General features: G+C 46.1%; 2 protein-coding genes across 2 annotated transcripts; both read right to left on the bottom strand.

Annotated features, from left to right (window-relative positions):
* Window positions 1-247: 247 nt before the first annotated feature.
* Window positions 248-1,280, bottom strand: LOC308426538 (schlafen family member 1-like; the record flags this gene model as incomplete). The annotated part of the gene is made up of 1 exon (XM_080924338.1): window positions 248-1,280. One exon carries the CDS (start codon window positions 1,278-1,280, stop codon window positions 264-266), a length of 1,017 nt encoding a protein of 338 aa, XP_080780464.1. The 3' UTR covers window positions 248-263.
* A 12,353-nt stretch (window positions 1,281-13,633) lies between these two features.
* On the bottom strand, window positions 13,634-17,570 carry LOC308426536 (schlafen family member 2-like). The gene is made up of 2 exons (XM_080924337.1): window positions 17,353-17,570; window positions 13,634-14,808 (listed from the first exon to the last, which is right to left on the bottom strand). The coding sequence occupies exons 1-2, from the start codon at window positions 17,394-17,396 to the stop codon at window positions 13,722-13,724; spliced, it is 1,131 nt and encodes a 376-aa protein (XP_080780463.1). The 5' UTR covers window positions 17,397-17,570; the 3' UTR covers window positions 13,634-13,721.
* Between the last annotated feature and the right edge of the window lie 408 nt (window positions 17,571-17,978).

Raw genomic sequence — 17,978 nt, 5'->3', positions numbered from 1 at the left:
AGGATTCCTGGAAAACAGAGCAGCTCCTGGATCTCAACTGGGGAGCTGTTGGGTGGAGGGTTTTCTTTACAAGTCTGTTCAGAGAGCTGAAGTAACCCGGGGTCTGGGCTCCTGGGTAGGTTACACATGCAGTGGAGACTTCAAGGACCAGTAACACAATAATCAAGACTAATGATCTCGTCTTAAATCTCAAAGAGAAACCATTCCAACTCCCCTTGCTAAACATATTCTAACTGCCAGTTCCCCCTCCTGAACCTGGCTTGCTAAGCTCTCAGTCGCTTCACCCACTCCTCTGCGGTAAACCTCTTCACACAGCTGTCTTCCACGTGCCAGGATTCAGGATCTGCAGCAAACACGGCACAGCAGAATCTCTCCACTCTGAGCGCACACACATATGCACACACGGTTCCGGAATCATGGACTTCAATGAATTTGCACGTGTACTTGATCTTCTCCTTCTCCTCACAGAAGTGAGTGACAGGCAGCTGTCCGATGCACTTTTCTATCTCATTCTCTAGAAGCTTGAGATTGCTCTTCTCTGCTTCAAAACCAACTATTTGTTGTTCTTTGTCATCCAAACCAATAAATAAATATCCGCCATCAGTGTTGGCAAAGGCAGAAACAGTCTGAGGGAGAATCTCTTTAACTCGCTGTAACAACTTTTTTGTTTCAAAGGATTTATACTCAACATTTTTTGATTCGCTAAAAGGGAATTTTTCCATTTTTGTAAGTTTTGACTGTTTGAAAAAAGCAGCAGCCAAATCTTGCACGTGGACTTCTTCTTCTGGCAAATTATCACTAGGCCTTTCCTCTTGCAGTCTGGCTGAAGGTGACCTTCCCCCCGAGGCCTCCATCTTTCCTATGAACTCCTGAGCAACATCAAAGTTCATTTTAACTGAAGATGCCCCATTTCTCATGAACAAGTTGGTTGCAATGGTGGCCGGCTTCCTATCAGAGTTAACTGAGTTCTGTGGTACACCGATGAAAAAGTAGAGTTGGTCTTGCTCGAAGTTTAGGGGTCTAGGTGGGGAAATGTTTTTAAAAGAAGTTTCCAAATCCTCTCCTATTCCATGTTTTTGCAAACTATAGTCTTGATTTTTAATCTGAGCCTTGACCTTCCCCTTTCTGGAATTCATCAGAGCACATAGAGCTATTGAAATGTTCCCGTTCTCTTCTACCCTGTCACGATTCTCCATGTTCTTCCTACTCTGTATCCCAAATGTGATTTCTCCTACATTTAGAAGCAGCACAGGATGGTTGCTCTCAACAGTGATGTTCATTTTCCAGATGTCCTGCTGCTCTGGAGCCGAAATCCTTACCTGTAATTAGATAGAGCCATCAGTATTGGGCTGAAGAGGAGGGAGCAAATTCTGTACTGAGAAGCTAGGAGCAAAAATTGCCTGCTGGGTGTGTTCCATGGGACTGGTGCGTGTGCAGCCAGAGGGTAGCGTGTACATGTAGTGACCTTTCATAGTGTTTGGCTATATTCCTTCTGATCATTCTGCATTTTAGCCTCATTTTATCAGTGATTTACCTCCATCCTAATGTTCCGTGTTAGAGACGTGGATTCTGTTGCTTTTCTTGCAATAAAGCGCAAGGGCAGTTTGCCTATGTGTGTGTTGTTTATTTGTTTGTTTGTTTGTGTGTTTGGAAGCCCCAGCCAGCTAAGCTTAAGGCTCCATCACGCCCTAGGGAGATGTTAGCAGTCTTCAAAGACATGAGAATTGTTGCTGTATTTTAAGCATCTTGATTTACACTTCTACACCTACACATAGTGAAACAAATATCCCTTGTTCATAACCCACGCTTGTGGTATTTTGTTATATCAGGCTGAAGGACGTGAGGCAGCCAGCTTTTGAGCCTCGGTGTTATCCTTGTAAGAAACATCAGGGCACATCTCACTGCAGACTGCGACCCGAAATGATTTGACATTTGCCAACTACTTCTTCTTGTTGCTGTTTGCTTAAGATCTTATTTTTATTTTATGCGTATGGGTGCTTCGCCTACACGCATGTCTGTCACCATGTGAATGTGATGCTCACACAGGCCAGAAAAGAGTGTCAGATCCTCTGGGACTGGATGTGAGCCTGCAGGGGGGTGCTGGGAACGGATCTCTGGTCTAGCTTTTCCCTGGGATCACGTATCATTCACAGTCAGGTTTGTATTACAACAATTAACTCTGTGCTTTTAAAATGTTTTTACCTGATGCATAATCCCGTGAGTAGTATGACTGTGTTAACAAGAGAGTCACCCACGAAACTTTCAAATGTTTACTGTAACTGTCCTACTAACATGGCTCAGAGTGACTGGGGTTTGAGCATGCTGATCACATCAGATTATCACTAAGCCCAAGAGTTCCCTCATGAAGTCCTTATTCCTAGACAGAGTATGTTCCAGGCATCTATAAAGGTCTGCTGAAATGGGGGAAGGAGGATGGGAAGCTAGAACAGGTGGACAGTATGGAGCCAGACCCCACAAAATATGAGATGGAACCCTGAAGGAGAAAAACCATGAGATGAAAGGGCTGGGATTTCTGGAAATGAAGACTTAGGTTAAAACAAAAGGTGACGCTGACCTTCTGCCTGTGGTATGTAAAATAGCTAAAACCATCTCAGCACATACAGCTCTATGCCTGGAGAGCAAGCTTCTGAAGCCAGAATTACTTGGCCACACATAGGAGATGAAACACCTAAGAATCTGGAAATGAACTAGCAAATTCTTCTTTGGAAGATGGCATCAGAATCTTCTCCACCAGGTGTATCATGGGCAAGCCTACAGGCTTCTGTCTAGTGCCTTAAGGAGAGCACACTGTGACTGCAAACCAGGAACAAACAGCAGCAGATCAGGCATCCCTCTGGGCTACCTAGAAACTCACACCTGAGCAAGGACAAAGCTGCCTTCTTGAGAGATTTTAATTCAAAGAGGACCCAGGGAGAAAGCATTTGAACCTGACGGGTTGCAAGACATTTCGGTAGTGAGGCTGAGGCAGAGGTCCTGATGCTGCCAGAGGAACTCCAATGAGGCCAGCCAGACACAATCACTTGTGCATAACTTTACAGTTCAGTAGTCTTGGTGCAGAAAAAGCAGAGAGAGAGAGAGAGAGAGAGAGAGAGAGAGAGACAGAGAGACAGAGAGACAGAGAGACAGAGAGACAGAGAGAGACAGAGAGACAGAGAGACACAGACAGAGAGACACAGAGAGAGAGACAGACAGACAGACAGGGAGGAAGAGAGACACAGAGACACAGACACAGAAAGAGAAAGACAGACATAGAGACAGAGAAAGGTAGAGAAAGATAGACAGAGAGAAACAGAGATAGAGACAAAGACACAAAACACAGAAAAAGAGAGAGAAACAGAGAAAAAGAGAGACAGACTGGTCTATGTATGTCTTGCTTATATTTCTTTTTCTTATTATAGCTAGTTAGTGTCGCTTGACTCCTACTTCTTCCATGGGAGGGCTGCTCCAGAGTTGAGAGCATTTTTGCTGATGGTCTGCCTGGAGACATGTTCAACATCACTGCAAAAGGAAGCAGGGAACCAAGCGGGCAGTGCACACCTGTCATCTCAGCTCTTGCAAAGCTGAGTTGGAAAACAACCTGGAAGATATTCTGGGCAAGATTCTGTCTTCTACAGTCTCTTTGCTGTAGTAGGCACTGGGGTAGGGGTATAAGTAGGGAGGAGACACGGAAGCCAAACAAAAATCAAAACCGAAACTCTAGTAAGGCCTTGAGAATAACAGTTTCATTTCTGCCCAGATAAAAAGTGCAGCCCCACCCTGCTCGATGCACTGATAAACAGTCTCTGTTACTCATTCTTTCCTTGCCCCTCCCACCCAGCACCCCCTTAACCAGGCCCTGTCCCAAGCCAGCACCCCTGGTTCACTCCCCAACATGAAAAGAAAACAGGATCTACATGTCACACTAAAGGACTGATGGAGGATTCTCATTCACTGGAAAAGCTGGAACTCAGGAGACCTGTAGTGGAATTACCTTAAAGAGAGTCTATGAGTTATCTTGGGGCTTGCTCTATTTCATTTAACACCAGTGACTATTAAAAAAAAAAAATCTGTGACTCAAATTCTCTCCCTGGGGTATCTATCCAGAAATTGGTCTTGGGAAACGCTATGAAGCATTTCCAGCTAGGATGCTGCTTTGCCTCTTGCTTGGGAGAGCAACGCTCTTCTTGTCTTCTAGGGGAAAACCTCCAGGATCTGAGGTTCTTAATCTACCTAGTTCCAGAATGGAGTTCTTCCCTATTTAAGGGGAATTCTTGAAGAGTCCTGTCTTCAAGAAGATGTAGCTTGGAGACCTGCTAAATCCCCTGCCTCAGTAACTCCTACTTCACTCTCTCAGAATAGCTCAGATCCCTCAATCCATCTGTAAGTAGCCCAATTTAGGCAGCCCAAGGGAAGGGTTTTGCTCTCATCTCACACTCCCCTGGTTCCAAGTCCTCAGCAGACAGTGACAGAGGCTATGAAGGTGCCAAGGAGATTCCTAGAGAGATGCCAAAGCAGCCAGGGTCTTCCCTAGAGCTCTGGGTGGTACTGGCAGTCCTACCTCATCCCACAGCTAGCAGAATGAATTCGGGGTGGGCACTGAAACAGAGAGGTCTAAAGATGTTGAGAAGGAGGTGGCTGCCCTGGAGTGTGGCTCACTTACCTAAGCTGCTTTACTGAAGCTTCCTCAGCTGCTTGAAGACAACTGTGAGTTGGCTGTGCTGTGGACACCTGCTGGCCAGAGGCAGAAAAGTAAAATCCTGAGACACTCCCACCAGGCAGTGACTTGGTGGCTGTCTCCAGAAGTCCTTCCCAGCACCTGGATTTGAGGAGAACAAGCTACAATGGCTGGGGTCGCTCTCAGCTTTTGTTTTGGCAGACCTTTGTGGTTTGGACTGATTCATCTTCTCTAGGTCCTGATTTCAGTTTTGAAGAACCTGAGTTTCATTGGTTGACGTCACTCCAGGAAGTGTGAGAAGTCTCCTTCAGTTCTTTGATCCCCTCTGTGGTTGTCATTCCACCTGTCAGAACTGAAGAACAAGGACTTTCAAACTCAACCTTTAGAACTTCACTCGAATCCCCAGGGCAAAGCTACAGCTGCTGCTGTCCTGACACACAGAGAGAGCAGGTGACACTAGGCACAGGCAAGAGCACCTGTCACAGCCTCTCTAGGAGGAAGATGGAAGAGGGAGGCAGAAAACAGGAAGGGAAGAGTAGGATGCTGGCTCATAGGGTGCAAACTGCATCTCCCAGCTCTTTGAGAAGATGGGCTTCTATGGGAGGCTCCAAGGGCAACCCTAGTGGACAAGACTTGCCTGCTCTCTTCCTTTGTGCATGAGAGTCTTTTGATAATTATGGTAATGTGTTTCTCTGACTCAATACATTTAAGATCCAAAATCAAGCTGTGAGGAGAAAGAGAAGTCTGTAGAGTTGAGAGGAGAAAATATGAAGGGGATGAGCAGGAAGGAAACGCCTAGGCAACATAAGAGGAGAGAGAAGGCAAGGTGAGCAACAGAGGTTCCTGAGAAATGCAGCCTCTCCACCATCAGCCTCAGGTAGAGCAGCATACACTGGCTCTGGAAGTGCTGAGGAAGGGCACCGCCCAGAATGTTCCAGGCTAATTCAGCAGCATTCTATTCCCATCATGTATCTTATCTGTGCCCTGGGTAGACACCTGCATGATACCACTCATGAAGACTCATGATAGGATACTCAGAGCTCTGTTCCTTGTGGCTATCATTAGCATCCTTCATAAACCCTAGGGGGTTCCTTTCAGCTAAGTGATCTGGTTCTTCTCATTGTCAGGATGATACTGAGGCAGCAGTCCACTGTCCAAACTTCACAGTGTGCTTTTACTGCAAGCTAGCAAAATAGCTACTCTAAGGCTTTGTACTACCAGACAGCTGAGGCTTACATCTAGAACAATCCTCTTTTCCCCAGGTGAAATGCAGGTAGTGTTTTCTGGTTTTACTTTTTTTTTTTTTTTTTTGTCCTACAAGAAGTTTTCAACAAAATTTTAGATCATTTTTATGTAGCCTGATTTTACTTGATAAGCAAATCCTAAATAGACCCTTAACACAAACCAACAATCTGGAATGCACTGAAGTAAATTTTAGACCATATCTTGAAGGAAAGGCACACATATATACACATAATCACAGACATACACACATATGTACATACACACAAACATACAAAAATAAATGCATTAAATTAAAAACCTTCAGAGTTTTATTTTTAGTTCTAGAGGCTAAATAGGAGCTAGCACATGCTAACATGCCTTCTACCACTGATCTACCCCCGAGTCTTGATTGACAGAGCAAAGTTCAGGTGGTTTATTTAGTTAGAAGAGTAATTAGAGTGCTCTAGCCTTAGTGCTCTTGCGATACAGTAGGTACAGTACCACAGTTCTTGTGAGATACCACAGACAGTGGCTTAACAGAAATTCCCACAGATCTCACATAGGGAGTCCAAGACCAAGACTCAACCACAGCAGGATTCATTCAGAGGCCACTTGACTTGGCTGTCAATCACTATAGGCTCCCATGAACCTTTGCACATAGGGACATAGGAAGCAATAGAGGTCCAACATTCCATCTTATATGGACACTAGTCCATATGATGTTTCACTCTCTGGTTTGTTGAACCTTGTTCACTTCTTCAGTGGACCCATTTCCACACTGGAGCTTCAGTATATAAATATGGTGGGTGAATGACACAAACTGTGTAGGAATGGTTATGGCAAGTACGTTTTCAGAGATGGCTCACTATTTTACACAGCTGTGATGAGTGTGCTCTGAGAGCACAGCCCCAGAGACTTCTTCCAGGATTGTTTCTCACTACTGAAAAGCTTTTCCTGTCGCTATTACATAGCCTAATGACTCCTGGGTATCAGTCCACCCTATTGAGAAAATTTCCCATAGATCAGTGTGAAGATGTAATTCATAATGATGTTTAGATGAATTAATGACTTTATAAAATTCCGGATTTGGTTTACATGATTTTAGGAGGAAAGTTTCAGGGAATGGTTCTAGGTGTTTTTCCGGAGACACAATAAAGTTAGAATCAAGACTAGAATGTGCCCCCTCCTTACAGAGTAGTAAGTAAAAACTGCATAATAAGGAATACAATGAGCTTTCATAAACTACACTAAAAAGAGAAATAGACTTGGGACAGATTTGTGATCAAGGAAAAACATTCGTTCTGGTCAGGTCCAAGGATGAGGCCACAGAGCTGCACTGTGAAAAAGCAAGGCCATGGGAAACTGTGGCTTTGAACCTATAATGAGCTTATAGAACGAAACACTGCTTTGAACTTACTACTGACATCTCTCTCTGTAACTCCCTTTTGTGTAACATTTTATCTGTGAGGTAATTTTATAAAGAATTTTTGTCTGAGAAGGTATAAGAAGGCTGAGAAAAAAAAATAAAGTGTGACTGTTGGGGCTCTGCTCCATCCACCAAATGTGTAAGTGTGTATAAATGTGTGTGTATTTGTATGTACAATATGTACCTATACATATGTTTATATATCTCTATGTATATACATATGTATGAAAGTATATGTGTGTGTACGTAAGTATAAATGTGCATTTGTGAAATTGATGGATCTGAGGTTTGGGCTTGGTGCAGTGTGTGTGTGTGTGTGTGTGTGTGTGTGTGTGTGTACGAATAACTTACTCTTTAATTTTTTTTCTTTCTTGCTCATAACAAGTTAATGAGTCTGAGCCTCTGCTCAGCCAGTGAGAGGCCCCTGAGTTAAAGAGTAAAGAGCCCAAGTGATTAAATTTCTATTTCCTAAGCCACTACTGCTATCAACAGGAGTTAATTACCAGACATCATCAGTTCTGGCCTCTAGAACAGTAAGGTAGAGGTGCTGGTCAGAGGTCATCAGCCTCTGTCCTATCAGGGCCCCACCTCAGTGCCTGGATGTCTGAATGTCAGGGTGGGACCCTACAGGTGGCAGTGACACATTTAGTTCATAACACTGGCCCCCAAGTCTACAAAAACAAAGGGGGGAGATGACAGTCCAAGAATGACTTAAAATTGTGGTGATAATTAACCTTCATTGTCAACCTAATTGCACTTAGAGTTTTCCAAGAAACCTACCTAGTCTTGTCAGGGAGACTGTTTCTCATATGTTTAGCTGAGAAGGGCAGACCCACGCTGATAGGCGTGCTTCATCTTATGGTCTGGGGTCCTGGGTTGAAAAAAACCAGCATTCACCACTCTGCTTCCCGAATTAGACACAGTGTGACCAGTTACCCCACACTCCAGCCCTCATAACTAGAGGCCCTCTCAATACCACTTCACCCCATACCATGCTAGACTCCACCCTCAGGAGTGTTGTCATAGCAACCAAAAATGTCAGCAATGAGTCAGATAGCAATAAAGTAGAACTAAGCTATAAACATAATAGACATTGATTGGCTTTGGCGGGACTGGGTTCGTGGTTAGGGATGAAACCTAGGTCATCCAAGTTACACCCTCAGCCAACACTTTTGTGTTTTGTTTACTTGTTTAAGACAAGGTCTTGGATGTAACTAAGGCTGATGGAGGCACCTGATGAGGCCAGTTAGCAAGCTCTTTATTTTACGGACACCCATTGCTCTCCTAGTACAATACAGTATCGTCAAGCCCTGCTGAGGATATTTAGATTCATCTGTTATCTCATGTGTAGGAGAGTTTTGCTTGCACACAGGTCTCTGTGTCACTTTTTTGCATGGTGCCTGAAGAAATCAGAGGATGGCATCATTATATATGAGTGCACCGTAGCTGTCCTCAAACACATGAAAAGGGGGCATCAGATCTTATTACAGGTGGTTGTGAGCCACCATGTGGCTATTGGGATTCGAACTCAGGACCTCTGGAAGGGCAGTCAGTGCTCTCAACTGCTGAGCTATCTCTCCGGTCCATAGAAGACAGCATCATATTTGATGCAACTGGTGATGGGAACTCCCACCTTGTGGGTGTTGTTCTTATCAACTTGATGTCTGGCTAGGTGGCCAAAGCTGGCTCATGCCAAGGAGTCATTAAACTAAACTAAAATCAGATCAAATCAAATCAAAACTGGCAGCACAGCCCAGGAAGAGGAAGACAGAGAGACAGACAAATACCGACAGCCATGCCACCCACAAACCTGCCCTCCAGTGCATGGCACAAGCACATAGACACCTGCTTTCTACCATGCCAGGCACCAGGGATGGAAGACGCCACCCAGAGCCTGCCACCCACCAGGCAAGCCTACAACAGGAGCCACCAAACGCATGCAAGCATGTGGTGGTAAGATGGGTGTGAAAGAGAGGTGGAGCAGCTTGGGCATTATAGAGAGACATGGAACTGGAGACCGGGAGGTAGAAAGGAGGAGCCTGCTGTGAGTGGCCATTCCTGCCACCTAGGGCCATGGTGAGGTTCCAGCCCAAGCTCTGCCTGGAGGTCATGAATAAATCCCTGGCTATGCAGAGGCAGGAGTTGGTGTCTGTGGCTCATATTGCCACTAGAGAACTTTGTGGTTTCCCTGGTTGGGTCTACAACCGCCTGAATATCCAGGTGCTGTGCATAACTGGCCCTGCCCCTCACTGGTTCTGGAGTTCCAGAGAACTGACTCATCTCTCACAGGTGGCAGCCCTCAGGGAAGCAGGCCCTGCACATGAGCCAGGCAGTACAGAGGAGCTGGCCCTAGTAGCAGGGCTGTAGGAGAACTGACCTCACCACTGTCCGCCGTGGGGTGGCACAGGCACAGAGACAGTGCCTCCCCCCAACTTGTCACCTCTGGAAACCAGATAAGGTGCCCACAGGATCACGAGCTCAGGACAGCTAGTCCTGCCCAACACAAGTTGTAGCACTAGGGAAAGCAGAGACCTACGCCTCACCTGGACAGGACAATAGAACCAACCCTGGTGGTGGTGGCACAGGTGAGCTAGCCCGGGGGCATGATCAAGGAAGAGCTGGCCCTGCCACTCCTCTACTGAGAGGTGGCCTGGACTGGGGTATAGGGGTGGTGTTGGGGAGATATGCCCTTTACCCACTAGCTCCTTACCACCTGAGGTAGTGGGGAGAGCTTCCCCCAGGTTCACAAGAGCAGGCCAACTGGCCCTGGCTGGGGGGGGGGGCAGAGGGAAGTACATGTGAGCCAGCCCCAACAGGAGAACTGGCCACACCACTCCCCTGCCATGAGGTGCTATGGGTGCACAGGTAATCCATTCTACCCCACCCTTACCCCCTCCCACAACCCACCCCCACACTTTCCCATCTGCAGCTGTCTGGAGAATGGGCCCCAGGGTGAGCCGACCCTGTCCATCACAAATTGCAGCAGTCAGGAAATAGAGCCCTGAACCTTGCCTGGGCACTAGAGTAATGCTGGCCCTGGGAGAGGGGGAGCAGATGGGCCAACCTTGAGAACCAAATGAAGAGACCTAACTGATCCACACACATTTGCTGTGAGATGGTGTGGGTCCATGAATGATGCTCCCCCACCCCCTGCCACCTACAGTAGCCAGGAGAGCTGACCCTGCCACCATGGTCATGAGACTGAGAGGGCTAGCCCAACCCCCTCACCGGATGTAGCACTAGGCAACTCAGTGGAGCTGGCCCTGGTGGCAAAGGCATGGAGTGAACCAGCCCTGAGCATATGACAGAGGAAGAGCTGTCCCAACCCCAAGGCTGCAGCACTTGGGAGAGTTGTCCCCATATCATGACTGGGTAGCACAAAGGAGCTTGCTTCAGAGGTGAGGGTATAGATGACCTGGCCCTGAGGACATTAGAACAGGAGAGCTCAACCTGCCTCCTGCCATTGGTGGCACTGGGTGGTTAGGGAGGGGTCCTAATGAGAATCCAATATTGATGTTGGTTACACAAGCCAGAGAGCTCAAATCTGACCAATGTCTCATTGCCGTGGACTTTTGAATGGGAAGATGAGTGGACAGAGGGGTATAGTGTAGGACACACTGTGACTTTCTCCAGCTTCCCCAGTAAGATGTTTTTTTATATTCTCTCTCTCCCCCTCCCCCTTCTCTCTCTCTCTCTCTCTCTCTCTCTCTCTCTCTCTCTCTCTCTCTCTCTCTGTATGTGTGTGTGTGTGTATGTGTGTGTGTACGTGTGTGTTTTATTTGGTGGAGGGAGGTTGAAGGGTGAAGGCTGGATATTGTAATGGTCCAAAAATCATTAAAGGAAGACCCCAGACTGGAAAAGTATGAAAAGACAAAGCATTTATTCTGCAGAAACAACCCATGTCTGGGTTACCCATTTGTAAAAAAAATGTTGCCACAAGGAGCTCACAGACCCCATTTTATGCAGGGCTAAGGGATTTCATAGACAGACTGGGCAATCTCTAATGTGACTGATAGGGGCCAGAGCAGTGGCATTGGTACAATTGTGACTGCCTATGTTAGTTCTACATTTCAAATGTTAGGTGATCTGAAATTTCATTGGTGAGTGCTGAGGAGGTGACATGGGTCAGCTTCTGATTGTCATGTACCAAGTGTTCAGGAGTTTACCTTCTTCTGTCATGAACACTAACAAAGGGTGAGATAAGGGTGTCCCGCACAGTCAGCCCAGCCAACGATAAAATATTTTCCCTTCCCTATGGTTATCTCAAGGCTGTACTTTGGCATGGGGGTTTTATGACCTTATTTCTGAATTTTTTTGTTTGTTCCTGGTGACTTTCTTTTTGGAGTAAGGCCTGGCTCTAAAATGGGGACAAATGGGGTTTATGCCATCTTTTTCATATGAGGGGACAGGGAGATGAGCAAGATTGGGCTGCATGATTTGGAACTCACAAAGAATCAATAAAAAGTTTAAAAAAGAAAAGAAATACAAAAAAGCCCCAAGATACTCAACTATCATGACTCTCCAAAAGATAAAGGCTCCCCACTAACTGACTCAAAACTACAGACACTAAGGTTTTTGGCAAAGGGAGGAGATTTTCTGGGGGACACTCCCTGCAGGATAGTTAGGGAGCCCCCAGGATACAGCTTCCCTGAATCATTACCCACACTACCCTTCACTTTTGGTAATACGTTGCCTTGGTGTGATCAACAGTCCTGTAAGTAATCCTGATAATGTCTTCAATTCACCAAGCTAGATTGGGGTGCAGTTAATTCTTTGGGTCCTGTTCAGAGCCTGTCTGGGATGAAAATAAGTTTATTCACATCAGCAATGTGCCAAGTGGAGTCTCGTGGAAGCAAAGATGTACTGGTGGGGCTGCTAAACACTCCCACCCATCAGAACTGCTCTTCTGTTCCACGGGTAGTGAAAAGATGGAGCCAGTGTGTTCTTAGGCTCACACAAGCACAGGTGTGGCTGGGAGTCTCTATAGCCACAGGGCAGGCTTTCACATCTCAGTTCCTGGCTCTCTTTTCTGATCCTCCTTCCTATTCACCCAGGGATCTTAAATGTCCCACAGATCTGGTCTCCTGATGGTCTCCTAAAAACAGAGAAGGGTTCCAAAACCCCCGATCAGGAAAACATCCAGAAACCTGTTCAGGAATCCTGACCTGGACAGACCTGGGTGGAAACCTTCAGGAGGAAGACTGACCCCAGAGCAGTGAAGCAAGTGCAGGCAAAGGGCCCGGCTTGACTTCCTTTCTGAGTCTCCACCCTTGTTAGGTTTCCATTTCTCCTTATTAGGTTTCTATTTCTCAGAAAAGGAAAGCAGAACACTTACACCCCACTGTGCTGCCCTTCAATCCTCAAAGGGGAAAACCAACAACAGTCATTTCCTCCTTCACAGAACACTGAAACCCAGGGCAGGAAGGTGGGGGAGTGTGGGCATAAAGTGGGGGGCTGGAGGGGGGGAGTAAGTTCCGAATTGAGACAATTCTCGGAAAGATCTAAGTATACACCGCAAAAACACATTGTTGCAGCTCTTTTTTTTTTTTTTTTGCAGCTTTTTTTCAGTGTTTACTAAACTGTTGCTTTTATGTTACTCTAGCCTAATGTTTCCTTTCTTTGTCTCACCTCGTTTTTAAAAGCAGAGTTATCAGTAAATTCCTAGGTATACAAGTGTCTTAAATGCTTGAACCTCTTGCCTTCTCCAACCCCCTTCTGAGGTGGCAGGCCTGTGCTATCATGTTTAGGCTGTTCATCTTTAACATAAAGGGTAGTGGGATTCACTGTGTCGCCTCCACCTTCTTGTAGGTTGTCACAGCCAAACACCGACTGCCTTTTTGTCTCTCTCTCCCAAAAGACGCCCATCCGATTGCTAGGTTCTATAAGTGATGTTCTCTCTCCCTGGTCCGGTCCATCTGACCCACACCCCTGAATCAGGTACGTCACCCACTGTCTGTGACACCACCCTCCTCAACCCCACTTCCTAGAGGACAGCGGGTGGGCTGCAGTAAGAATTTATTCACACGGACATTACATAGATAGGTGTCTGTCACACTAAGGGTTTCTTTCTTTCTTTCTTTTTTCTTTTCAAATCACATATTCTGTCTTGGATTTATTAAATAAAAAGAAGATATTTTAATATTTAATATTAAAGTATTTTATATAAGTAACATGTAACTCAAGACCAATCATTTTCTCTGGGACAAACCCATTGGCCACCAGAAATACTTAAGATGACTGAAAACCATCAGTACCTCCATTTAGCACGCCAAACACATTTTTTCTTGTTAACTTTTTTATTGGATTTTTTTTCTAAAATTACATTTACATGGGACCTATGAAAGAGCAGTCAGTGCTCTTAATGTCCAGTCCCTGAAACTATCAGTCCCCCTTTCTTCAACCTGCTCTGGGATTCATCTGGTGTTTCACCCACTCCTCTGTGGAAAACCTCTTCACACAGCTGTCTTCCACATGCCAGGATTCAGGCTCTGCAGCAAACACGGCACAGCAGAATCTCTTCACTCTGAGCGCACACACATATGCACACACGGCTCCAGATTTGTGCACTTCGATGAATTTGCATGTGTACTTGATCTTCTCCTTCTCCTCACAGAAGTGAGTGACAGGCAGCTGTCGGATGCACTTTTCTATCTCACTCTCTAGATGCACAAGGTCACTCTTCTCTGCTTCAAAACCAACAACTTGCTGTTTTTTACCATCAAAACCGATGAACAGATACCCCCCATCCGTGTTTGCGAACGCAGAAACAGTTTGAGGGAGGAGCTCTTTGATGCGTTTTTGTAGGCATTTCGCTGAAGGGGATATAACTTCAACATATGTGGACCTGGTAAAGTGGAAAGGTTCCTCGTACTGAAATTCTGTCTTCTTAAAAAATGCAGCAGCCAAATCCTTCTGGTCGCATTCTCCTTCTACTCCAGGGCACCCTCTGCTTGCAGGCCACTCCGGTCTGACACAGGGTCTCCCTCCAGTTTCCTCCAGGTCCTGGAGAAATTCCAGAGCAGCATCAGTGCTCACTTGAATGGAGGATGACATGTTCCTTACATACAAATTGGTTCTCAGGGTGCCTATAGGCAGCCCAAAAATTTCTTGACTCCACGATTTCACGTAGATATAAATGTAGCCTTCGCTCTCCTTGAAGTCCAGGTGCCACTGGACAAACGGCAGACATTTACAAAGGGAGGCTTCCAAATCTAGTCCCAGACCATCCCTAATGAGACTGTAATTTTCATTTTCAATCTTAGCCTTGATTGTTCCACCTCCAGAATTCAGGAGAGCGCAAACAGCTCGAGAGATGTTTTCATTCTCCTTTCTCCTGAGGTGAGAGTTCTTCATCTTCTTTCTATTCTTCTCTCCAAGTATGATTGCTCCTAGATTTAGACCCAGTTTAGCATAATCGGCTTCCAGATCAACACTGATGCCCATTTTCGCAGCAGTCTTTGCATTTTCCAGTTGAATGACTTTCCTGGAAAACAGACAGAGCCATTAGGATGTGAGCTACCCAGGAGAGAGCATCTTCTGTCCCATGAAACCAACGGCACAGCCCTTGGCTCACAGGCTCCACGGACTGTCAGTGTGCAGGTGGGGAAATGGTTTTTTTCACAGCCTTTGCACTTATTAGCAGAACTTTTATGCCTACTAGTTTTTAGATGTAATGTTAGAGGTATAGTAGAGCCTGTTCAAACTTCCAACCCCATTTTAATCTTTGCTCATTGTTTTTTTTTCTGCTCCTCAATATTGTATTGGGTCTTCTCTCAATAAACATCAGTGTTATCTGTATTGTCTTTTCTGTACCATGAGATTTGGGTATGCAGTGATTTAGATGTGTATCTTTTATTTATTTATCTATTTATTTATTGGTGTTTTGCCTGGATGTATGTACCATGTACTTATTTTGTGTCTATGGTGTTTTACCCTCATGTATGGATCATGTGCATGCAGTAATCCTGGAAGCCAGAAGAGGACACTGTATCCCCAAGAACTGGACCTGTAGGTGGTGATTAGCCCCATGTAGGTGCTGGGAAGTGAATCCTAGTGCTCCAGAAGAGAGCCCTGTGCTCTTAACTTCATTGGGGTTTCTCCTCTGACATAAAAGTAGCCAGCATAACTGACTGCTTGTCAATTGTAGTGGGGTGGCCTGATGCCCCTTGTATTCTAATGCTAATATTGGTTCCTCAAGATCTGGGCGCCCCAGAAACAAGAGTCTGCACATAGACTTAAGTGACATCTGTGACCTTGCCTCCAAGTTGTGGCTGATTGGTGAATAAAAATGCCAACAGCCAATAGCTGGGTAGAAGAGACATAGGCGGGTTTTAAGGTTCCCGGGCTTGTGGCCCCAGAGAAGAACCAGGAAGAAAGGAAGAAGGTGAAGAAGAAGCCGCCTTGGGTCAGATGAGTTCATAAAAATGTGGCCCAATTGGATTTAAGAGGAGCCCAGATGAAACATAGTAAGTAATAACTTGGGGTTATCGATAGGAAAGTAGATTCTAAAAGCATAAGGTAGATATCTGCCCAGATGTTTAAGACTTATTTTAAATAGTGAAAGTCGTGTGGGTCTTTTATCTGGAAACTGAATGATCCAGGCAGGGTAGAAACTGTGGTAATAGATTTTAAATGTCTGAAATAGTAAGTCTGACATGAAGACATCACTGTTAAGCAACTACCCCACCCCCCTTTTCTTATTCAAACCCACCAAACAAGCAAGCTTTCAAAAGTCCTTTCAGTACGTCCCAATCAGACGGTGCAGCCCCACTGTCTTCCATGCTTGGCTAAGCAGTCTCTGTTCCCCATTCCCTCCCAGGTCCTCATCCAGCAACCCCTGAGCCAGGCCCCGTGATCAGCCAACACAGCGCACAGAAAGTACAAAAGAACAATGTTCACGACATTCCCAGCCCCAGGAAATCCAGAAACCATGGGTCTATAGCACAGGAACTGTGGGCTAGTCTGGGGTACCGACCATTGCACTCATACACAAAATGCGCATTTTTTAGGTAATGTATCTGAGACTTGTTCCTTCCAAACACAAACAGGTGAGATACAAACCCAGGCGTGTAAACTCATTAACCAGCCCGCAGTTTCAGGTCTGCTTTACAATTCAGACACCCATCTGCCTCTGCCCTTCTCCCCCCAACCCCTACCCTTCTCCAGAAATTCTAGTGTTGACTGGAGAAAGTTTGGAATTTAAAGTGTCTTGTTAGCTGTCCTCAGGGGGAAAGAACATGGCATCCAGACTGAAGATTAGCAAGCAAATAGAGAGGCAAGAGCAAGAGCTACTACCCCTTAGAGAATAAGGAGAGATGGAGCACTCTTTGCACACCTCTGAAAGTGCTTTGCAGTTGTTTGAGGAGAACATTATAAGCTTCTCGGGGCTCCACTGCACCTACCTCACTTCTCATCTTGAACACAGTTCCACTCCTTCCCTGCCTGTTGGACACATTTAGCTCCTGTGTGTCTAGTTCCCTCTGTCTGCATGTCTCTCTGCCTGTGTGCCCTTATCTCTCCTTTGTGTTTCAACTCGGAGGCATTGTTCACTCTCCTCTCCCTAACAAACCTCTTCCACTAGATCTGCTGTGTGACCTATTTTCTCAGGAATACACCATAGCACAGAGATGCCCAAAGTACCCAATGCCTGGCTGGCATGTTCATCCTATCGACCTCTGCCTCAATCGTTGGCTCAGACCAAGCAGCAGAACCTGAGCTCCCTCCCTGGACTCTGCCCTCCTTCCACCCAAGAAGACATAGGCATTTGCCCTCCCCAACAGCTCACCGGGTGCCCAAGCCCTTCACAGCCATTATTAACACTTTGCTAAAATAGGCTATCAAGACTCCAAGGAGCCAAGATTCCTAGTAGAGACAGAAACTGACCAAGGTTCCTGAGAGAGGTGGGTTGTACTGACGACTCCCATATGGTCCCAGAGCAACTAGACTGTAGTGTGGCAGGAGTCAAAGTGAGGGACAGAAAGGGCATAGGAGTGGGACTTGAGTAGGCTGTAATTCAGTGCTCACGTACCTGTGATCTCTGTGGTTGTCTTGCTCAGTCTTGTCTGTGCCCATGCCAGCAGTCAGCTCCCTTGGTGAGGCAGGCTGGTGTCACCTGAGAAAGACACTCTATCTGCAACAAGTCCTGGTCAAGGGATGTCTTCGCTGGTGGGCTTTGGCACTTGAAAGAGTTCTAACTGTATCCCTGGTTGATCAAGCCTTGAATCCCCCCCACACACCCCCATCCACTCTGAGCGCTTGTAAAAAGGCTCCTGAGAAAATTCCCCGGAACTCTCTGTATCTTTAATCATCCTCCCACGAGGAAGTGAAAAACTATTGGTCAGAATGAAACACAAAGTTCACAGTTGTGTAATCAGATCTTACATTTCTTCTTGCCTTGGCAACCCCCGGAGTCAGTTCCTTTGCTCAAAGGAGCAGGTTCCCCAGCCCCCACCCCCTCCTGTTAATGCCCCTGGAGTCCCTTCAGTCCAGGGCTTTAGACAGGCACTGCACTCCCCTGCAGGGAGGAGGAACCTCCCAGCCAGCAGATTCCTAGAGCCCTCTGGGAAGTCATTCTATGGGACTAAAGTCTTAAAGCCCTAAAGCCCTAAAACCCTACACCTCTCCTGCCACTTTGTAACAGTAACACCTCCTTAA

The sequence above is a fragment of the Micromys minutus genome (genome assembly GCF_963924665.1).
Source record: "Micromys minutus genome assembly, chromosome: 10".
Taxonomy (NCBI): domain Eukaryota; kingdom Metazoa; phylum Chordata; class Mammalia; order Rodentia; family Muridae; genus Micromys; species Micromys minutus.
The sequence above is the reverse complement of the archived record's forward strand: the minus strand, read 5'-3'. Positions and strand labels throughout refer to the sequence as shown.

Excerpts from the sequence above, each read along its gene's own strand:
- LOC308426536 (XM_080924337.1), bottom strand. The coding sequence starts at position 17,396 with ATGGGCACAGACAAGACTGAGCAAGACAACCACAGAGATCACAG. Across the intron at positions 14,809-17,352 it reads GACAACCACAGAGATCACAG|GAAAGTCATTCAACTGGAAA; the intron begins GTACGTGAGCAC and ends TCTGTTTTCCAG.